This window comes from Rhamphochromis sp. 'chilingali' (genome assembly GCF_963969265.1).
Source record: "Rhamphochromis sp. 'chilingali' genome assembly, chromosome: 20".
Taxonomy (NCBI): Eukaryota; Metazoa; Chordata; class Actinopteri; order Cichliformes; family Cichlidae; genus Rhamphochromis; species Rhamphochromis sp. 'chilingali'.
The window spans coordinates 5,300,106-5,324,344 of record NC_137947.1 but is presented as its reverse complement, the minus strand read 5'-3'; the positions used below and the strand labels follow the sequence as shown (position 1 = coordinate 5,324,344).

General features: G+C 44.1%; 1 protein-coding gene across 1 annotated transcript in view; it reads left to right on the top strand.

Annotated features, from left to right (window-relative positions):
• The window catches only part of thada (THADA armadillo repeat containing), a 124,783-nt gene that overhangs the window by 75,788 nt on the left and 24,756 nt on the right, over window positions 1-24,239 (top strand). The window contains exons 30-33 of the mRNA XM_080868565.1: window positions 2,099-2,202; window positions 4,971-5,053; window positions 20,460-20,839; window positions 23,891-24,015. Coding sequence (XP_080724691.1) covers window positions 2,099-2,202; window positions 4,971-5,053; window positions 20,460-20,839; window positions 23,891-24,015 — 692 coding nt within the window. The remainder of the gene's footprint in view (window positions 1-2,098; window positions 2,203-4,970; window positions 5,054-20,459; window positions 20,840-23,890; window positions 24,016-24,239) is intronic.

Here is a 24,239-nt window from a genome sequence, read left to right as displayed (position 1 = left end):
TTCCCAACCCGGTGGATGAGGTGTAACTGTGGAGTGCAGCAAGAGAGGGAGAAAAGACAGAGCTCCCTGCTTTGGACACTGGAACCAGTGCTGGAACCGGTGATGCTGCTCAAGCAAACTTTTAATGAGCAGGCGTGTGCTTGTCTAAACTGGAAGTAACAGCACAGACCACAAAGCATATCGAAAAACCTCTGGAGTACTTTTTGATCTGCACTTTTTCTTTCTTTTTTTATTTTAGCAAAGTGATAAAATCTTAATAATGTGGTTAAATGATTAACTGCTCTTATATCAGTAAGCTAATCAAGGCCACCATTGAGTTAGAAGTCAGACCCACAAGCTTTCTTTAGAACTCAACTATTTTGTAATATCTTGTATGGCTGTGCACCAGCAAGTTTTAAAAGACACTTGATGAAGTTTCTAGATTTAAACCCCCACCAGAATAGATTCAACATTTCATCATCCACGCAGGTAAACAAGATTATTTTAGTCTGGCACCGTGGCCGTGAGCAAACAGGGTGATAGGTTACTTTTAGAATGACTTCCTTTGCCGAGCTTGTTGGAACTGGCAGTGAAAATGAAGACATATTCTTATGTTTGAAATAATGGGAATCAAAATTACTTGGAAATGTTCAATATTTGGTTTGGGAATCTGCTCCAGCTCTGGCTTCTCGTAGGTGGAAAAGCCCTGAGAGAGAGCTGACAGCGAGAGGAAGAAGGACCTGGAGGTGTGGAAGCTGTTTGTGTGAGCCAGTGGGTGTTGCCTGGGCGTGGAGACTGCAGGAGATGAGATGGGGCAGGCCAGAACTCAGCGGCCAGGCTTGGTGCTACGTGGTCGCCCTGGTTTTCCCCACGTTGCCTTCCCTGCATAGCGTAATGAATGGCTTCCTACTGGTCTGTGGCCATGGCCCCAGCTTAAAGAGTATACTTACCAAGGCCCAGAATACACACCCCAACCAGCCAGCCAGCCTGTGTCCTGGCCTCTGAATACTCCCAACCGCCAGTCCACCTGCTGCAGACTGGCTCAGTCTCTCATTGGCAAATCGGCCGAAGTGAAAAGAATGATTAAATCTTCATCGGGAAACTTCTTGCTTTCCTGTCCAGAGACCAGAGGTCACACGCCAGGATGGAAAGATGCTCCTTTGGAGCAAGCAGCGTGTTGACCTTTCAAAGTGTGCTTTGAGTATTTACTGGAGAAGAGGGAACATCAAAAGGGACAACTCTGACCATCTTCTTGTCATTTAGGTTGAGCAACTAGTGGTTGGTGGAGTTGCTGTGTAGGATTAACATGTTCGCGTCCCGGGCTGTTTGGCTCAGTGTAATAAATAAAACAAGACAGAAAGCCCGTCTAACAATAATTTCCCATGTAAGATTTCTTTTTATGATTGGTTTGTAAATGCACCATAAAAACCATTAAATTCCAGACAAAGAGGAGTATTTGTGCTGTAGTCCAGACGTGGTTGGTGTCCAAGTAAATTTTCCTCCAGGGAATTCGTATTTATTGTCTTGTAATTACTGATGATTCGCAAGTTTCATTCAGCGCACAGTGTTTTCTCACCCTTTAGTCCAACATTTAGGAGCTCACCCTGTTGCCAAATGCAGTCATATAGCCAACAGTAGAAAATCCCCATCAGTAGTGGTTTGATGCTTCATTTCATAATGAACCTATTAAGACTGAGTGCAAACCCAAACATGTTACACTATCCCTTTAAGGTGTGATGTCATTGCGTGGCTTACCCTTTAGAGCCTAAGGCAAACCACGATTCATTTCACTGATAACACGTCCTACAAGGTCCATCTTTTATCTACACTTACACACTGTAGCTTGTGATTCAGTAGTTACTGTCTACATGCATCAGACTCTCCTTTTATTAGATCTCTGCCACACAATGTGGTTGAAAAAGAGGGGAAAAACCACTCGAACAACAGAGTATCAGTAACATGTATGTGTATGTATCACTCTGCCAAGATGTAAAGATGAGTGGAGTTTAGTCTGTTTCTGTAGGGCTTGTAGATAATTCTCTGTGACTCTGACTCCTGTATAATAAATATCCATTCTGTCTTTTTCAATTTGTGTGTGTGTGCACGTGTCGGTCTGCAGGTGCTGTTTCTCTTGCGCTCCTACCAGACTGACTCACACAGACCCCTGCCAGCAGGAAGCGGCATCGGTGAAGCTCTCTGTCAGCGCATGTGGCTCGCTTCTCGGTAATCCTAAACACGCCCACACACAAACACACAGATAAGCATCCATCCCTCTTTTCCAGCTCCCTCGCCAGAAGAATAGCTCCTTGTCTCACCGTACATCCCCTCCCCGGCCCTGTCCGCTTCATGTCCTGCCCCGGCTTCCATTTCAAAGAGACTGCCTGCTGACCCATCTGCATGCAGTCCCCCCCCTACTTTCCCTCTACCTCTTGCCCTCCTGCTAAAAGTCCAGGCCTCAAGTTGGGGCACAGTTACCTGCCACCCTCCCCCCACCAACTCCTCCTCTTCTGTGTGAGGTCAGGTTTAGGTCTCCTGTGCTCAGGCCCTACAGCAGATAACACAGCGCCACTGAGTTAGCAACACTAGCCCTACTAGCTCTGCTTGGTTACACTGATGAGCTTTTATTAAGATGACGAGGTGAATTCTTGCTCACCAGAGCGTACCCAGAGTCTGCTCGTTTGATCGCCCGGCGCCGGGAGCCCGGCGCCCAGATCTAAGGACATCACAGGTCAGAGTATCTTTGTTTTTGGGAAAAGAAAACCTCCCAAACTCATCCAGATCACCACTAATTTGAGGCAGCCGCCTTCCAAAAAGGATGGAATGCATTGTTCGTCTGGTCTGAGTCAGTGTTGGGTTTTGGCCTCACACCGATCCTTGTGTTGTGTCATTTTGGACTTTTCTGGCTCCGCGAGGGTGTCCGCGCTGGAGCGATGACTCTGGCGACGTGAAGGGCCGGCGTCAGCCTGTTAGGACCTTCTCCAGTGTGTAGTTTGGATCGCGATCTAACGATTCAACTTCTTACAGCGTGTTTGATGATGTTAGCTCACATTCACAGGACTCATCGCTGCCAGAATCTGTCATTAGTTAACCAACAGTCGCTCCTCTCTCTCATACACACACCGTGCTCCATCTCGAGTATCGTGCGTGTATTAAGCGTGCAGGCGGCTGATGTGGGGGCATGTGCGCGTTATTAATATCCGAGTGATGAAAACATGACGTCAAGCTCGCACACTGTCTCTGTTGTTTTCTCTCGCACACACTCGCACACACACTTGTGGCCTCTTGCAGCGCTGTGGTCACAATCTTGATAGAACGCACACACTTTGCAGCGGCCACACATAAACTGGGTCGACATTTACAAATAATATGACAGCAGCGAGAGCTTTACTTCACTAATGTGCAGGGCAGGAATAAAAAGAGAATAACACCAAGTCGTTCGTGTTTTGAAGCCTTTGTGTGAAAACTCCTGTGACATTCAGGAAATAAGTCCCGTCTAGGATGACAGAGCTGGGGGCAACTCATATGATTCTGGCCTATTCTCAGCCATCAGGATTCATCAAAAATGAGAACACAAATCACTGTGCCATTCAGTGTCTGATCCCATGAGCTACAGACCCACTAATAACAGTAACTGTTTGTCTGTGTCAGTACAATTAAGTGGTTTATGTGTCGTTCCGTGGAAAGATGAAATGTTTTGCTGATTAGCTGATGAACAGCTTTGGGTTTTTTTTGGTTTTCCTTCTTGTGTTGACCTGCACTGACACTCAGGACTTGCAGGAAAAACAAACACCATCCATGCCTCCATCTGTTATTGCCATCCGTGGGCAGCAGTACAAGCAGAGAAACCCAGGCTTCACTCTCCCCGGCCACCTCCGCACTCCAAAGCCAGCTCCAGGGGCTCATCCCAGGTTTACAGGTCCTGAACGCCTCACCCAGGAGGCGTTCAGGACCTTACTTGTTACCGATCAACAAGGAAGCGAGCAGTCTGATAGTGAAGTGCTGTGTTGGGGCATATGGTACTATAAGGTCTTTCAGATAAGACGGGTCCCGATTATTAAGGCCGTGGATGTGACCAATGTGACAAAGCTGCCACTGCTTTCAGATGTTTACAGTGTATGAAGTTTCCAGTTTATTAGGAACACCTAACTCGCGCTGTTGCAGTGCAACACAAAAATCATGCAGGGCTGTTTCTAATGTTCGGTTTTTGAAGCCTCTCTCAGAGAGGTGTTTACTCAACCGTGTGGTCATTTCAGCTGATTGTTTCCTTTGCGCTGATTTATTTTATCTGGTCAATTTTTAGATGTTTCGCTTGTTTGACTGTTGAACTGTAGGTCCAGGGTGTGTTTTTTCTTTAGCTTATGTTTGAATTTTATGGCGTTTTGTGACTTTATATGTTATATTTATGTTGGCAGGTTTGTTAATTTGCTCAACTAAATTGAAAGCTTAAAGCTTGACACCCTACTGAGTGAATGTAAACACTTTGTGCTGCATACATTTGTGTAGGGAGCAGACTGGATATGGCTGGGAAAAAGGTATTTAAATGGATTTTATCCACCTCCTGGTTAGAAGGTCGTACAGTGCTGTGCAAAAGCGGCATGAGCCACAGAGCCCACACTCAGTTACAGCAGAGATCACAAACGTTCTCACAAGCAATAAATGCACCGAGTTGGCCATGCCCATTGCCTTAATTCAACAGTTTGTGGTGAGGCATCAGCCGGTTCGTGAAGAAAATCTTCGTCTGTGATCTTAATGGGAAACAGATGATCAGTGACTGGAGGCTGCAGTGTTATCTCTTTAAATCGATAAGCAGTTTAGGAACATTTAGGCAGCCTACTTGATAATAGAGATCCTTCATTATTAACAGCTCTTAAACACAAACTCTGTTTTTCCCCCCAACGTGTCTAAATGTTTCTACGGCTTTTGAGGGTCAACCGATTTCAGTCAATTTTCTGTGCTGAATCAAAGACGGCCTCGTGTTTCTCTCTTTTCAGACAGAACAGTTGTGTGGTGACCAGAGGAGCCTTTGTGGATGTGTTGGTGTGCCTGTGCGGGCCTGAGATCAGCATTCTGGAAGGTGAGTAGTAATTGTGGGATCACTACTTTTCACCGGAGTTTTAATGAAGACCTGCAGAAATATGCAGAGCGTGACACAAATGCAAGTCCTGCACACTACCCACAACCACGTGGTGACACACATACAGTGACATGAAAAGGTTTGTCTGTGTGTAAAACACAAGCTGATTAGATTGATCATCGAAGCCAAAAAGCTGTATTTTAATCATCCACTTTGATCCAGTCTGGATCAGGATGGTTTAGGTGTTTGTTACTGAACTTGTAAAGATGACACCAAAAATAGTAGACATGGTTAAGACAGAAGTTCAAACTGAGCATCAGAATTGGGAAGAAAGGAGATCAAAGTGACTTTGATTGTGACATGGGTGTTGGGGACAGAGCGGCTGATTGGAGCATTTCAGAAACTGCAGATCTGCTCTGATTTCCTCACACAGGCATCGTTACAGAGAAAGTTCTCTGGATATTTTCTCTGGATGAAAATGCCTTGTTGATTTCTGAGGTCAAAGGAGAAGGAGCACACTGCTTTGACATGATATGAAGGCAACAATAGCCACTTGTAAGAAAAAGATAACTTTTTATTGTCAGTGCACACTCATACCTAATATACCTTATTTTTCGGACCATAAGGCGCATTAAGCAAAAACAAGCATTTGCATTCATTCTCCAGCTTTACTGTGTTTATGTTATGCTAACATAGCTGCGTTGCTAGTGATAACGTAGCACATCATTATATACCAGCTAGCCAGTCAGAACATGGTATATCATGTTTAGGTGGAAATTAGCGAGATAACTTCCTGCTAACTTCTAACTCTGTTAAATTTAATAAATCCTGTTTTCATGGATGCCTGGATGTTAAACATAATTGTTACACCTGGTAAAGCAGCAGCGCTGCTCATTTTATTAAAGATAAAATAATTTAGACAGTTTGTAACTCTCAGTGATGCCGCAGTGTTCGTTTGACTGTGGGACCTGAAGAAGACCGAGTTTTGGACCCAGATCTCTCCGCGAGGCTCCTGACTACGGCAGCCGTAATGCTCCGGCAATACATCAACCGGTGCAGCTTTGTATCTTACCAAAGTCGTACCAAAACATTTTTTGACAGATTTTCGAGCACCGCATAAAATCGATTCAAGGTCAGTAGCACAACCAGAATTCATACATAGACCACAGTCTGTCAGACTCGGCCCCCACCGGTCCAGCACCATCACACTCAGCACCGGGTCTCCACAAGGATGTGTTTTGAGTCCCCTCCTGTTTACGCTCTACACATCCGACTGCTCCCCTACCCATCTCTCAAACACCATCATAAAGTTCGCGGATGACACCACAGTGGTTGGACTCATCTCAAGGGGGGATGAGTCGGACTACAGAGATGAGGTCAACAGACTGACTGAGTGGTGTTCAGTTAACAACCTCCAACTGAACACCACGAAAACTAAAGAACTTATCTTGGACTTCAGGAAGGGCAGAGCAGACCCGGCCCCACTTTACATTCACGGGAGCTGTGTGGAGAGGGTACACTCCATGAGGTTTCTGGGCGTGCACATCTCTGCTGACCTCTCCTGGACTGCAAATACTACAGCGGTGGTTAAAAAGGCCCAGCAGCGTCTCCACTTTCTGAGAGTGCTCAGGAGGAACAACCTGGAGGAGAGGCTGCTGGTGACATTTTACAGAGCCACCATAGAGAGCATCCTAACGTACGGCATAACAACATGGTATGCAGGGTGCTCAGCTGCAGACAGGAAAGTACTGCAGAGGGTCATCAACACAGCCCAGAAGATCACTGGCTGCTCTCTGCCCAGCCTGGAGGTCACTGCAAACTCTCGGTACCTCAGCAGAGCTGGCAATATCATCAAGGACCACTCTCACCCCAGCAACCAACTGTTTGAACTATTACCGTCAGGCCGACGGTACAGGTCACATAAAACCAGGACAAACAGATTCAGGGATAGCTTCTTTCCCAGAGCTATCACCGTAGTAAATAAGCACAAAAACAATTGAACCTATTCCATACCGTCACTGTCATTATATTATGCTGCTATTCATACTGTCATTATATTAATGCTGCTATCCTGTATATATTGTACATACTATTGTTTGAGTACTTACGATTGTTTTTTTTTGTACTTTTTATATTTTACATTTATATTTATTATTGAAACTTGCACCAAGGGAGTGGCACTCCAATTTCGTTGTACTCTGTACAATGACAATAAAGGCTATTCTATTCTACATAAGGCGGACTGTCGATTTTTAAAAAAGTTTTTTAAGTGCGTCTTATAGTGCGGAAAATACGGTAATAGTACAACGAAAGTGTCCCACATCAATACTGCGCGCAACTAAACACAACACAGTAACTTAAAGTGGGTTTTTTTTAAAGTGCAAGAAAGGTATGAGCAAAAAAAGGAATGTCTTAATAAATGAATAAAAGAATGAGTGTTTATTGCACATTATTATTATTGTTATTGCCCCCACAAAAGTCCAAGGAGGTAGCCAATCAGGTGAGCTGTTAGCATTGATTAGGGCTGTTGTAAAAGTTGTCCTTCAGTGTGTTTGTCCACGACCTCAGCAGCCTGACTCTCAGGAGCTGAAACACCCGGTGTCCTCGGTGTGTGCAGTCCCGTGGCCCCCTGAGACAGCGAGTGCTGTACAGGTCCTTCAGGGAGGGAAGAGGATGTCCAGTGATTTTTGGGGCCATATTAATGACCCTCTGAAGTGCCTTTTTGTGTGCAGCTGGAGAAACATACACAGATGCAGTATGTCAGCAGCCAAAGTATGCAGAAGAACATCTCTAAGTGCAAAACAGCCTTGAAGCATGAGTTCACCAAACATGAGAAGGTTTGAAAAAACCTGCTCCGAGTCCATTTCTGGTGCAGTATTTGGTTTGTAGGGTCAGCATTTTGTGTAAACAGCATGAAATCATGGATCCGTCCTGCCTTGTATCATTAGTTCGGGCTGCTGGTGGTGTAGTGCTTCACACTCTGGACCCCTCAACACCAACTGAGCGTCATTTAAGTCACTATCTGAGTTTTGTTGCTCAACATGTTCATGTCTTTATGAGCACAGTGTATCCATCTTCCTGCTTCCACCAGGATAACGCAACATATCATAAACCTCAGATCATCTCAAACTGGTTTCTTTAAGATTTCAGTGAATTCACTGCACTCAGATGGCCTCTACTGTCAACAGAGCACGTTTGGGATGGGGTGGAACAGGAGATTGGTATCCTGGATGTGTTGAATTGACAACACAAAGTATTCAGGCAGTTCTCAAGACAACGGTGGGTTCAGCATAATACCAAGAACGTGTACCTAATAAAGTGGTGTTCTTTAGGCACCCTAAAGAGGACTGTGAACAGGACATAGTCCTGACGCTTCTGTAGGAGTTATCTTAGAGCTCAAATGAATTTTACAAGAGCTTTTTTTCCTTTTATTCACTCTAAAATTGTACAAAACCAAAAATCCTACCCTCTGTTAAAGTGTTGAACATCATTTCTCTTTAACGTCCTCTCACCTCACCGATCGGGCGTTTGCAGTCGTAGCGCCTAAGCTGTGGAATAATTTACCCCCATACATCAGACAGGCTCCTACTGCCAATCTTTTTAAATCTTATCTTAAAACACATTTTTATTTACTGACTTTTAATACAGCATGAGAGTTATTTGTTAATTCATATTTGGTGTTTGCCATCAATACTAATAAAGTTATTTTATTAGGTATGTTGTATTCTTGTACAGCACTTTGGTCAACGCTCCTGTTGTAATTAAATGTGCGATATAAATAAATAAACTATAACTAACCTAAAATCATGTTAGCTAACAGGCCATAAATGTTGCTGTGCTGTTTAAAACATTCCAGCTTGCCTTAGAAACACTAAAAATTGGAGCCAGAAGATAAAATCCTCACTTTGACAACTTGAAATGAAACGATCTACATCTGGTGTTCCTATTTGCCCACTCGCTCATGCTCCACCTGTCCACCAAATTTCCTAAACTTTCCTCTGCAGCTTCCTTTTATTTAAACGTTCTTGCTGACTAAAGTAAAATCTCTTTGTTAAAAGATCTTTTCTGGGTTCGGTGTATTCTAGTCAAACAGAGTGATGGATATTTGAGTTTTGCTGCTTGTCACGGCGTTGCCCGGCATTTCACCAGCTCAGCAAGCAGCAGCTGCTTTCAGTCCATTTGCTTCGAATTTGACGTCGGAGCTTTCATCATCTGAACGGACAACCGTGCAACTTTTGTTGGCGAGGCTGTGCACCACTGCGCTCTCCGTTTAGACTTATTGTTGACAGGAGTCTGCTTCGTGTATCGGGTAGTTCAGAGAAGCCTCCTGGTGCGTGCGTGTGCACGCTTGTGCGGTCATGTGCGCACGCACGCAGACCTGCGGGGTCTCCACGCTGGAGGAATGTGAAACCGAAGGCGAGCGATCTGTGACAGATGGTGGGGTTGCGTCTGTGACCCAGTTTATGGAGGAGTGCTGTACAGAGAGGAAAGAGGGAAAGGGGAGGAGGGCACCGATGTTTTCAGTGGGCCATGTGCTGAGCACATGTTGGTCTTGACAGTGGAAATACCGAGGATTTCTCCAAACAAGCCTGTAGATTGGCCTGACTTGGCTCTCCTCCTTACATAACTAAATAAGCAGCCTGGAGCTTACACACCTCTAATGCCTCGATTATTATCATAAGTCTGTCTTTGGTTTCACCCGCTCTGGTGGTGGCCTTTTTATTTCTCCTTCTTTTTTGTTCCTGCTCCTCACCTCTAATCACTTCCCCTGTTCCTCTTGTGTAATTGCACTTCTCACTTGAATCAGATTTAAAAAGCCACAGGTTTTGGAAGTTCATTTGAAAGCAGCAGGCTCTTAAGAGCGCCTGGCACCAGAGGAAAAGAAGGTGAACAATCCCCTTTTTCAATATTACTTTTTTTCCCTCCCCTCTTTTAACTGGCTCCCTGCATTAAGTAGGAACTTTGCATTTACCAGCCAATTCCTCTCAGCTCTGAACACAGCTCTTTGTTCATGAGTGTGCACACATTTCTCTGCTCCAGCTCTTTGATCTGTGCTGTCCATTGCTTCATCTCCACCTCAGCCAGCCTGCTGTTTCTTTGCTTTCCAGCCTTGCCAGTAAAATAAACTGAAAGCTTTAGCAGGAGAGAGAGAGGAGAGTGGAAGCCGGACACCAACAGGAGGTAAAAATCAAACAAAAATGAACTTGTTTTCATTAGTGTGCTTTCACATGATGATGATGATGATGAAACAGCCGCTTAAGACCGGAGTCTGGCCTTAATTTGTTCTGTTCTGGTAAACTGCAACACGTACTGTAATTCTTTTCAGCCCCATCAGTTTTCGTGTGCTGTTTGTAGACACGATCTTCAATTTTCTAGTCTTTTAACTTGAAAAAAGGAGGAAAAGAATTAGAGGAAAAGTCAAGAAAAAAAGTCAAAATCAGTTTTATAGCCCCCTGTTCATATACATCAGGGTTGTCAAACAGGCAAATAGTCCAGTCCGGCTCACTGCAAAACTTTGGAGGAAGGATCAAGGATTACGTGTGTAGTTTAACTTTTTTACGCTGGCAGAAAGGGGAGTTTTGTTGGTCCGGCCCACTCAAGATCAAAGTGGGCTGTATGTGGCTCACAATGTACAGTCCATCCATTCGCTTCTGCTTATCCTTTTCAGGATGGCGGGGGCGCTGGAGCCTATCCCAGCTGTCATAGGGCGAGAGGCGGGGTACACCCTGGACAGGTCGCCAGTCTGTCGCAGGGACAGACAGCCATTTGCGCTCACATTCACTCGCACATTCACACCGAGTGGCAATTTGGATTATCCAATTAACCTATCCCCACAAGCTGCATGTCTTTGGACTGCGGGAGGAAGCCGGAGTACCCGGAGGGAACCCACGCAAACACGGGGAGAACATGCAAACTCCACACAGAAAGACCCCGGCCTGATGGTGGAATTGAACTCAGGACCTGCTTGCTGTGCGGCAACAGTGCCACCGTGCTGCCCTCAATGTACAGTCTCACATCCCTGATATAAATATTGCACGTTTAGCCATTTGCAACCAGGAATTGGATCTTTCTACAGTTTAAGCATCCTTTAAATGTTGCTGTGATTTGTCTCTGAATCGTTCATAAGATCTTTTTCATGAGTGTGCATGTGCCCCGTACAACTGACTTATTTAAATATATAATTTATTTAATATAACCATATAACGGTTCCCTCTTTTTATCTAAGTAGGCTTACTTTGTGATTAAAAACAGAGCAGTTATCAGGGACCCCCACTAGAGCACCTCTGGAAAACACACAACAGGAAGGCTAGCTGGTTAGCAGTGACTGGCTTGAAGTGGATGCACAAGTACAAAATACTAAAATGAGTCTCCAGATATATTTTAGTGGCCGTTAATTTGGCGGATGCAGTTTCAAGAGTGTGGCTAGCTTTAGCAGTGCTAGTAGCAGCAGCTTTCTTTCCTTGTAGGTCAGAGTCTACAGGCCTGTGAGAGTGTGGTTAGGTACCGCTCTGGTTGAGTGGTTATATGACAGTTTACTGCGGCACAGCTGCTATTCTAGGTCAAAAAAGTGCAGAAACGCACTAGTTAGCACGGCTGTCATCTGCCAATCCACCTTACATATAGACCTAAACTTCCCGTCACAGAGGTGTGATGCTGCTAGTGGCGAGAGGCATCGTAACTTCTCAGAGCAGATACCTGTCGTTGCGCTTTTTAAAATCAATGATTTGTTTAACTGAGTGGTTTTTCTGATGCACCAATGTTTCAACATCTACAGTGCTGTGCAAAAGTCTCGAGCCACCCCTCACTGTTTGTTTCCAAGGACCCAGACTTTTTCACACAACCAGTCTCCATATGGAAGTTTTGCTTTTGAACTATATTTTTTTAATCATTTTATTTGTCCACTTCTTGTACCTGACTATTTTTAAAGGAATGGTTGCTCCCCAAACACTCTGCCAATGCAGTAAAAGCATACGTGGATAGAAAAACACACAATGGAACAATATCAGTTATGGGTTTTCGTCCCCAGAGCCTGGACTGCAACATTATTGAAGCAGTGTATGATCATCCCGACAGAACAGAATCCGGTCTTTAAGTGACGACGTATGAATCCTGCTTCGGCGTCCAAACTACTCTGCATTTATTAAGACTCTTGTGTTTTTAACGTGTTTGAATGCTTTGCATCTTGTTCTATTTAATCTGAACAAGCCCCTAAAAGAAGGCAGTGATCACTGTCGGCCTCTCACGGTTTTTATTACCGCTGTTCATTTTAAAGCTCAGTTTTTAAAACCTTACGATGTAACTATGCAGCAGTATATTAATGACTAACCTCGTACGTGGATGGATTATCTCAGTTGTTCTTCTGACTGAAGTTTGGTCCGTTTACTGCATCCTGCCATGCAGTTGCATTTGGCCCTAACCACCGGGAACCCTCACGTTAGCTTTTATCGAGTGGAAAAAGGTTAGCGTTCCAAAGCTTCCTGGGGAGAGTTCAGGCTGTACTGAAGAATAATTATTTTCCGATCGAAATACAAAGAAATGAGTGTTGGCTCAGGACTTTTGCACAGCACTGCAGTCAACTACAAGCTCTATTCATTGCTGCTTCTTTGATTTTTGAAGTTCTCATGAAAGCAAATGATTATCTTCATCCTGGTTGTTCCAAGGACTGACTGCTCACTGTGCTTTTCTCTGAATGCCACCACCCGAACGCATCACTTTCCAAAAATCTGTAAACAATGAAGCGACCTACTAATAAGATAGTAACTTAAAAAGTATGCATTTTTCAGAATGAGACAGCTGAAGATTATGGATTTCTACAGTGCAGTTACAAAGCAATCCCTTCCCAGTCATTATGGAGAGGAGGAATCATTATAGCATCCTGTCACATTCGCTGTACATGCCATACATGTGTGGTGTGTGAGTGCTGTATTAAAAAGAAAAAAGCCTTGGAAGTTTATTCTTAGTGCATCCAAAAAACCATGTTATCATAATTAGGCTTCAAGAAGGTTTAGCACATCTGATTGATGTTCATGTGTGACAGCTTGGTAAGCCGTGTGGCTCTATATTTGGATACTTCCACTCATTTAGCTTAAGATTTTTCTTTTTTTCTAGGGAATTGTGCACCATCTGCAGTCTAGTGCCAAGAGCTGAATAACTTGCTCACCCTCCTCCTATGAAATACTGTAGAACACACCACTCTGCAGATGTCTTGGACTTTACCATTTACCATTTTATTTGAGTGTTCTGACCTCATCGTTAATGTTTTTGTGTGAAATGCTGAGTTTTACCTCGTTATAATCATAAAACTGGGGTGCACGAATCAAACTGCTCACAGCTCATAAGCTTAGGGATCATTAGTAAGCAGTGGTTTAGCTGTTCAGAAAAAAACAAGCTTATTAACTAGTTCTCTACAAGTCTGTGTAGATTTGTAGTCATCCAGGTCATGGTAGTCTTAAGAGCTTGAAAAAAAAGGAGGCTACTTGACTTGACGACTATTGATCTCGAAGATTTAGGGAATAAAAATTGAGCATTTTAAACCTGTAAGATAAAAGTACTAAATACTTGGAGGATAGACGAGCTCCACCATCTTAGACAGTAGCTGCCAACTGTAGCCCTTATTTTGTTCAGTGAGCTCAGCGTATGGTCACCTGAAGCAGCTCTCCAGCTCACAGCAGAAGATGAACGGCTGACTGCAGTTGCAGTGAAATACAGCAGGGTTGGGGAAATGCTGAATGATCTCGAGGATCACCACCACAGTCACCTGGCCTACGTTCTGTATCAAAGAAATGTATAAAAGCCTTCGAAATGGTGTGTGGCTTTTAATAGGGGCGTGGCTTATATGGTATCTCTGCTGATTTCTGACCTGCTCGGCAAGTGAGAGAAAGCGTACTCGAGAACCATTGGTTAATTTTTCCCACCGTTTTGTCTGTGGTTAGCAAACCAGCCAGTAGAGAAAACATGAGAAGTCGGAGCTAACTGGTTTGATCCAGTCTGCATTCCTAAGTATCCTTGGACAATCCCCAAGTTGATCCCAATGTGTTAATCGGAGTGAGAGTGTTAGACACAAAGCACTTAAATGTTGAACAAAAGTGGTTGTAAAAAGCAATTTGAGTGCTTCTCTTTTCATCTAAAATTGTATTTCATGTTTTGTCTTTTTGGGGTGTTTTTCCGAAATATTATTTAAAGCTCTTTTTGTTTTAGCGTCCTTTTATTTTTAGGACAGATGTATATGTGGGGCTGGTGTTTTAGGCTAATAAGAGGGCCCGCTCTCTCACACTTGTCAGACACACACACACACACACACACACACACACACACGTAGCGTCTGGGGTTTGTTTTTCACAGTTTGGGTAATGACGGTGGAGACTGATGTGAAATCCAGCTGTGTGCTTGCGTGTGAGAGCACGTGCACGCATCTTGCCAGAGCTCTAGTTCGACACAGCAAAGCGTCTTTACAACCAGCTTTTAGTGGGCTATGGGAAGCGCTAATAGAGCAGCAGCACGCCTCTTCTCCCAGTTTTGTGGTACAGCTCTTAAACGACTATATAGAACACTCACCCACCCTTCGTCATATGATCTCGGGCATTGCATAATATTCAAAGTGTGTATATTTCCCAGTGACACTTCTAAAAATGAGCTGTGGTGAAAACGATTCTGGTGTTGGGCTGGATGTAGCTGTTGAGTTCAGTGTTTCCTGGAGCAGAATGCTGACCCTCTGCACCCATTCAGTACCCGTCCTCCCATAAACCACAAACTGCAAGGTTGGCCCAGGTTGACCTAAACCAGATGCTGTGGTTACGTTTAGTTCAAATATTTGACCTTTAGTGTAAAACAGACCATCACACATATAGCACTTGTGTTCCTCTCTTCTGCGTGCACACAGGATAAGCAAAGTCTGAGACCATATGAACTCGGTTCTCTGCAGCATCACTCTCTGCCGAGGCTTTTGATTTTCCTGCGTGTGCAATCACTCTGTTGTTTTTCACGGACTGCCAAAATTTGAACTCCAGAGTATTTGTACTCTTTGAAAATTTGGGTGTCTTCAATGAAAAGCTAATACCACCGGGGTAAAACAGGATTGTTCAAGTCTTGAATTTCATGTACTAAAACATGACAGATATGCAGGGGGAATCAGCATAACCACAGACCTTGATCGATGTTTGCTTTACTGTGGTTAGCATTCTCTTTATTCATATGTCTTTGCACACTCTGAGCCCAGAAATTGAACTGTTCTGGTGGTCCTGCTCAGACAAGAGAGATGGTGAGCCGTTTCCCCACTGTTTGCCTCCCCTTGATTATTAGAGATATCAGGTTGCTCCTTGGAGCCAAATATTCAGCACAAATCTGTAGAGCTGTAGAGCGGATGGCATTTGAATTAAATAAAGTAGTAGCGCTGCATCAGTTACTAATATTGCTGTGTGGTTCGTGGTTAATGCTAATATCACTGACAGGCAAAAGATCCCTGATTTAAGAATAGGAGCATACTCTGTGATGGTCTCAGACCTGGAGCTTTGCATCAGGCTTTGTCAGGTCAAAATATGGGGATCCATCCATGGCTGCAACCCCTTTGGAGTAAGGGAGCAGCTAAAAGTGCTGCATTAACTATTCACTTAATCTGTTAGTCAATAAACAGAAAATTAATGTAATAATTTATCAAAAAGGGTTAAAAGGTTTTTAAAAATCCCCAATGAAGGTGAGTTTAATCACTTCGGCAGAAGGGCTTAATCTTATTTTAGCACAGGAAGTGTTGTTAAAGGACTAATAAGAACTTGGTGGTTGGGTACATATTCAGATGGTGGTTTGAGGCAGTGGGGGGGCCCCAGCACATTTTCTGGCCGGTGGGCTCTAAAAATCTTGGGATCTGCCCTGGTCACGGGCTTCTGAACTGATGTTGAGACAAAACTTGGGATGTTTTGTCTCAATTTGGGATTAAAATTATTTACAATTAGTTAATCTGATGGCAAAATAGCTCACGGGTCATTTGATTAACAATACCTAACATATTGTTCATCCCATTCCATTTAATAGTTTTTTATATTTCCGTCTTGAACAATCGGTGCCGCCATCATTAGAGCCATGCTGCTAATATGGCTAAAAATTCACAGTTAATTCCATAAGTAGTTTACATTCTTTTGAGCAGTTTGTAAATGTGTGAAATTCACCATCACGTTGCACTAAAGCTCTTCGCTAAGACCTGCATTTACGTGTCGTTTATTAACCCCGTTCTCAAGCTGCAGTCACACGAGCCCGACCGCATCCCAGAGCATCCCGAAATATCACATGGTAATACGGCTTAATGGAGTCTGGCCACGGTCCAGCTGCAGGTTTGCACACGAGCGTAATGAAGAGACACAAGTGCAGACACCGATTTTAAATAAACACAGCTGTGGGAGAACAATGGCTATTTATGATCAGCCATGAAAAATCGCGGTGAAATGGCCCTCACAGGAACGCCTTTCATTTACTGGGGCAACGCTTGGCTGCTCCTGCCTCCTCCGCCACTCTAGTTTTAATAAAGACCATCATAAAAAAGCAGCTTTGCATCCTGACTAATGATGTTTTTCCTCTCTCGCTCTGTCCTTTCCTCCCTGGTTTGGGATTTTTCAGTTTCTCCTTTTTCTTCTCTTCTGACCTTCACTCAACATATTTTTGTGCCTCTTGCGTCTCAGGTTGCTCGCCGTGAGTGCGTGTAGCGTTGTCGTCTGTCTAGGATCGGAGCATTATAGTTGACTGTATCAGCATATGACAAGCAAATGGCAACATGCTGTTTTTAAAACCCTTTGACGCACACACACAGTTTTTCACTTCGTTCCACCTTGACCGACAGCTGTTTTCTTTTTGACACGCACCCTTTCTCCTTCAGTCATCCTCTTCTCTTTCCTCCCTTCATCATCGGTGTCATTACTGTGCCCTTACCCCCGCCATTATAACCATTAGGCTATGCTTATTTGGCCTCGGACCCCCCTTTGAGGATCAGGTTCCATAATAACCTGGCCATCTCTACGGTAACCCAGCCCATCTCTGGAGGAATGCGGCATTTCCCGCTCTTTTGTCAAGCCACATTTTGAGTGGCGCTGTGGGGCCAGATTGAGTTGCGCTGGGTTTCATAAGCTTTCTGTGTGTGTGTGTGTGTGTGTGTGTGTGTGTGTGTGTGTGTGTTAAACTAATTGAGTTGGCTGTCAAAGCAGGGTCTGTGTGGAGTCTTGAAACAGTACTGTAGGGAGGAGCACAGTGTGAGCATGGCATCGGGTTACTATATTGCTGCCCCGCCTCTGGATTCTTCTTATATTTCACAGGAAGTGTGCGCGTATGTGTGCACATGTGTGTCCATCACTCCTTGAGGGTGCGTGTTCACAGGTGGCCGGGCTGGCACAACCATGGGCTTTTCCAAACAGACACTGACACAGTCTTTCCAATAAAAGTCAAAATAGACAGGAACAGACGACACTGGCTTCTTCAGCTTGGCCTGTTGTATGCATCTGTTCACATCACAAAGGGGTGTGTGTGTGTGTGTGTGTGTGTGTGTGTGTGTGTGTGTGTGTGTGTGTGTGTGTGTGTGTGTGTGTGTGTGTGTGTGTGTGTGTGTGTGTGTGTGTGTGTGTGTGTGTTTAGCTTGTGAAGAAATCAGACTGCAATACAACTGCTTAGAAATTGTAGTGTCTGAAAATAATAACGGGAAGAAGGAGAGTTTGGGGGGTACATTCAAAGTACACCTGCATTCAAGGTGTTCCCAAACCAGGTGAGATACATAGTCTTCCCAGCGTGTTGTGGGTCTATCCTAGGGTAGATACAGTATGCCTGGAAAACTAAGGATAAGGCGAGCCACATTTTGGAGGAAACTTGTATCGCCTGCTCTCTTTCAGTCGTGATTCAGAGTTACTCCAAGGACCAGGTTGGTGTGTCTGAAAAGGCAAATTAGAGTTTTTATTTCTTGGTATTGGCCGAGTCGGGAGACATCCATCATAGTTTTTCAGAATTCTGCGGTAAATTTCCATCCAGGATTCTTTTAGTGTCGCGGTCCTCCTCGTATGTTATCTCTGACGTCACTGAACAGTCTTCCTTTGGGAAGGAGAGCCCAAGCATCAAGTACACACTGACAGGATGTCAACAAACAGAACTATGAAAAACACAGCTCTAAAGAGAACAAGATCATGAGTGTGAACTCGACCAATGGGCTGCTTTAAGAGGGTTATCTATCCTGTAGATTCTCACTTTGTGTGCACTGGGAGCAAGACTACAACTACCATGAGGCTTTGTGACACTGTGATAATGTGACTGTGACCTCGCAAAAAGTCATGAATCAATCAATACCATATTAGTAGGGCTGAACGATTATGGAAAATAATCTAATTGCGATTTTTTTGCCCCAATATTGCGATTGCGATGCGATATGCGATTATTTTTTAAGGTCTTTGTCTTCTGTATTATTAAACAAAGACAAGCAATACATCATATAGTATGGCCAATACTATATTACATTAATTTTAAACTGTTCTTTCCTGGAAGACAGACCTCTGTTATGATGACATGAGGTGATGCATGAATTGATGACTGACATTTTTATTTAACTTCTTCAATCACAACAGTATATTTGAACATACACAATAGTTTATTTTTAGCTTACAAACATCTGAGCATAAAGTGCTGACAAGGAACCCTGGTGTAAACATTAAAATGAAAGTCAGTACAATGTGCAGATTGCAGAAATATACATAAACAAAATCAGTGGCTTTACCACACTCAGTTTTTCGACATCTGTGAACTACTAGACAGTCATTCAATTAAAAAATAATATTAAATAAATAAAACTAATAAATAAAAAATACACACATCTTACTGATCTCTGCAGTCAGTAACATTACACATAAAGTGCAAACATAATAGCAATTGTATAAACACACACACAAACACGCCTTTAAAATTTAAAGGCGTGAAATTGGACGGTCTAGTTCTGATTAGCGTCACCGCTGTCTCGGTGGAGTTTAATAAACTCGGCCGTCTGCTTCTTGCTATCTAAAATATAACCAGACACTGGTGTAAATTCTCGACTGTCTCATACTTCTGTTTAATAAGTTTTCTGTTTGACGTTTAGTCAGCTGTGTGAAAACCAAGGAGGAACCCACCCGGGGGATTAATAAAGTTTTATTTTATCTAATCTAATAACTTTAATCTCAGCCAAACCGATTTACTCACGAACAAACAAAACACTGAAAAAAGCCCAACAATAACATTTTTAGGTTGTCTAAGTGACTTATATATTACGTTTAACCCGAGCAGCGAAACTCCGCGGTGATCTGAAAATGATGTGCCGGGAGTTGTGCCGTTCTCGGCCGCATCAGTAACCCTCGAGCTCCCAGCTAGCTGTCGAGCTGGTGGGTAGCAGACGCCTCTGAAAACGTCGAAGCACTTTTGCAAATATGGGATATCTTGATAAACCGAGCAGATATTTGATGTTTACACAACTACTTTCTCGCCTGAAAATATGTTAAAAGTTTATTTTGTGACCCAGAAAGATTAGTATGAGTAATTTTAAAACTTAGTAGCGGCCGCCATTGCTGGAAACTGGAGTTTGGCTGGGCCGCGCTATGAATTCTGGGATATGGTAGTAATTTGAACAGCCTTCGGCACGTCGCTGTGACGTAATCGGTCTACAAATGCGGCCTCAGGAGGATGCAGCCCATGAATTTGGACATGTCCAGAGTATAATCGCAGCCTTTGCGGTTAGAAAATTGCACTTGATCATGTCGCGATATTATCGCAAATGCGATATATCGTTCAGCCCTACATATTAGACACTCATGAAAATGCTTTAGCTTGACCGCTGATAGCAACAAGCCCTCACAGCAAAGGCATGTTGGTAGAAAGTGGCTAATGCTTACTTGGTGCCAAGTAGGATAAAGAGGCACTTGGAAACCAGATCTACCTTCTAAGAGGAACTTGGCCTTTTTCAAAGGAATACTGGATCTGAACCAGAGGCAGCAATGGAGACGAGAAATAAAATCATACTGTAGGTTGTGCGATGGGCTATTTTTGTATCAGTGCTGTGCAACTTTGAGGTGTGACAGAGCTCCAGAGGCCTATTTGAAACTGGTATTTCCAGTAACTTGTATCTCTCATCTGATTCCTGTTTGTACATACACCATGCTGTTTGGGAAATGTTTGCTGGTTAGTCATTTAGGAGCCAGCTGGCATTATTAATGGGTTGCTCCGTGTGGGTTTGTGGCACTAAACCAAAGCGTTGTAGTATGATATCATCAGATGAATGCTAGCAGAAGATAACATGGCCGGTTTTAATTTACATGGCAGTGTTTCTAAAAAGTTTGACTTTGTAAGTTTGGAATAAAAATGACTTTTAAATAACTGTTTGTTTGTTGCTGTCAGCTAATATTATGTTTCATGCGTTTGTCAGATTCAGAGGTCGGCACACTCCGTCAGAAGACTCTGTCCGTCCTCACGGCCTCAGAACTGGTCACTTCCTGCAATTCCTCTGCCACCTTTGGGCCTGGCAGCACCCAGTACCTCCTCAGCCTGGCTCGGGTGGGCCTCAGCGCCGGTGTGGAGTTCCCTGAGCTCTGGGACGGCCCCCAGCTGAAGACCAAGCTCCTGGACCATCTGCTGCAGTGCCCGCAGTACGAGGTGAGGGAGCTGGCATTAGAGGGGCTACTGAGGAAGCTGGAGGAGGAAGAGGAGGAGGAAAGGAAGAGGAGGCCTGAGTGGCTGGATGAGACCACCCAGTCTAACCTGACCAGTCTGGCTCTTCATGAGACTCACCCACAGTGTTTGGCCAAGGTGAGACCACACGCACACACACAGATTTACACAAACGTATTCTAGGAGTTTCATTTGTTTGTTGTGTTTTTTGTTTGGGAGCCTGTATACACGTCTAGTTGTTTTATATATATGTGGACGCCTGCTGCCAGCAGCAGCATAATCTTAAAGTTCTAACATCACAGAATGGTGAGCTCCTTTTTTCTATCTGACACAGTTTCCCTGAATCACAGCGACACCGGTTACAAACTGATTAAAATCCCAATCCATCTCGCAGAGCCTTGCATGAGAGGCTAATCGGCCACAGGGGGAAACGCCAAGCACACTTGCAGTGAGCTGGTTCACTCACTCGCTCACTTACTTACACTGACTCTTGAGAGGCTTGGTAGCTTTCCTCGCTAACAGGTTTTGGAGAGGAAAATGCGACCTATTTCCTGTTTGGGGACAGAAGGTTGTATTTCTTCCCAAAGAGGACAGGCTGCCAGCGGACCCGCTCTGTCACGTCTGCCGTTAACACCCCTGCAGAGCTGACAGCACTCGGCGCTGCTGTGCACTTCGGCGCTGCAGACTGGCATGTGTCTACTCCAGGCTTTGCTTTACAGGCCAGCAGTTAACGTTTAATGTGTCGGGCCTGTTAAGTGGAGCCTCCTCTGCGCCATAGACGCACCAACCCAATGGGCCAGTTGCCATAGCTCAGCCTAATCTGCAGTGAAGCATTATGGGAAAGCTGCTGAGGGAAAGTTGTGTTCTTTTCAGGACTCGTGCAGATATATGGACTCTGGTCCAGTTCTTTAGACCTGCAGGACAGACTATAGCAGGAAACTACAAATGTGCCTGTTCATGCAGGGTGGGCGTCACTATTTATTTGCATGTTACAGCTATGAAAGTCTGTTCGCCTGGGCTGGCATGCTTTACTGTGACTGTGTATATTTGAGTATGTGGGCAGCCGAGTATGTCGCAAGACGGGAGCTTGTTAAAGCGGGCCGTAAAAGTCTGAAGCAGCAGAGATGGTCAGAGCAGCTGTCGGGGTTAGCAGACAGACGGGTGGATGAACAGTGAAAAATACACACTCGATGGCTGTGATTACAACTAAAATAATCCCATTAGTACTGCAAAGAAGGGGGGGGGGGGGGGGGGGGTTATATTATATATATTGGAAGTTTTTCAGTTAAAGAGAAATGCTGCGGCCAAATGAATAATGACACTGTCTTGGCATTTCTTGGCCAGTGATTTACTGACTCTCACTGGAGTTGAAAGGAACCAATAGACTTGATGAAATATTGTCTATGGAATAGGCTACGCCCACCACAACCTCCCTGACGAGTACAAATGAGCTGTTGTATGTATTGGCCTCTACTTTGTGCCACAAAGTGACTTTTTAACAGGAGTCTGAAATATGGACACTATTATCTGTCAATATCATTATCTATGTGTACACTATGAGCCATTGTTTTTATAGGTTAGCGCTCTTGAGCCAGTGTGTGTGCAGTTTGCTTAAAGCTAAATAGACTTTTTAGGCCATTTGGGGGCAGTATGCTGTAACTGAATGACTGCAAAACATTGCTATAAAGGCAGATATGCTAGCAAGCTATTTTCCACTTCATTACATAATTGGGTTGATTTAATTTTAGTGTAATTTGCGTTTTTGTTGAGACAAAGTCCACTATTGGCGCTGATTTAGTTTCAAATGATCTGCCTCACAGTGTTCACCATTCTGCTACTTTGCAGTGCTAACACAGCAAGCTAAGCTCAGTGTTTTTACCTGTAAAGTTAATAAAATCTATTATTGCAACATGCAGTAAATTGCATGAATGATATCTCAACAAAGTGTCCTTGTGCTTACAATGAGAGCGGATTTTAAAGGTCCAACAAGGTCAGTCGTTCACATACAGATTTATTTATGTTGGAAAATATTTGTGGACCTGGAAAATGTAATAAATTGTTGCATAAGAATAAAAAAAATCCTGTCTCATCAGCTTTTTGTGACATTCTTCATGCAGATATCCTCTGCATGAAGAATGTCCTCTGAGAAAAAGCTGTTTAAAGTCTCACGATGCAACATAATTACAATAAAATGAAACAAAGCTCAAAGATGCTTCGCGGAATGAAAGAGAGTTCATAATTATCTGTATGTTTCAGTATTATTCTCCCCTCCTGCACCGCGTTATTTTCATTGACGCTGTAATAAAAACAGCTTTTAAATTCGCCAAATGGATTAATAACAGCAACTTTGTGACTTCTCTCTGATCAGCCGTGATGTAATCAGTGTTTGTTGGTAATTGATTAGTATCAGATCAATCAGTCAGAATGACGGCGTAGAAACCTCACGGGCCCACCTCGCTCCCTTGATGTTTCGGTGCTCACATGCATAAAGTGCAGCACGCAGGCAGATGTTTACACACAGATGCTGCATGCACCCGCTCGCCCTGCCCTCTGCCCACACAGATCTTATAAAGTGAGCTTTATTTTAAAGCTCTAATAACAGGTTGGAGCCTTGAAAGAAATAATAATCATTGAGATATGCAGCTGGAATGTCAACATGTGTTCTCGCCTGGATGTGTGTGTTTTAACAGGCGTCTAGCGCGGCGGAAAAAAACAGGTCTTTTCCGCCTCGTGCTCAGTGAGCTGCCTGCCTCTCTGTACGAGTGACTGGGCACAGTAAAAAGCACAAGGTTAAGATGCAAAAAGTAGACACAAGACCTCTTAGTGCCTGCTGTGCTCACCCGCACACGTGTGTGTGTGTGTGTGTGTGTGTGTGTGTGTGTGTGTGTGTGTGTGTGTGTGTGTGTGTGGCAGCTGTGTACCCGTGGTTAGGGTGTGCATAGGGAGGCTCTGACTAGAAGGGTAAAAATACCCTTGGGCCAACTTGCCAGCAGCACTGCAGAGAGGACACCAAAGCTCTGCTGATGGATGACGCTGAGCAACTTCCCTCACCAGTAGCTCTGGTACTGTGTGTGTACGTGAGGCAGAGAGGTGAAAAAGGATGATTTGATGACATCAGTGTGTATCTTGCTTAAGTATCTTACTTACTCGCTCTTCCTGCTGTCTCTGTCATGTCGTTCCTCCTCTCAGGTCCTGCAGGTTTTGTGTGTGCTGAGCTCCAGCGACGAGCTTCCGTGGAAGGATGGTGCAAGGGTTTTGTCCCTGGAGGAGGTTTTGTTGCACCTCCTAACATTGGCTCAGAACTCTGCTCACAGGTCAGTAAAAAGAACTACTGTATATAAAAGATGGACACCGCCCCGTGATGTCAGAAGTGATCATATTTCGATAAGAGGTAGACGTGCTAAGTGATTAGCTGTCCCACCTGGTTGTAGCAGATGATCGGGATAGTTCCCCGAGTCTCGTTCTGTCGGAGGTTTCTTCCTATTAAAAGGGAGTTTTTCCTTCCCGCTGTCGCCACGTGCTTACTCATAAAGGGGTC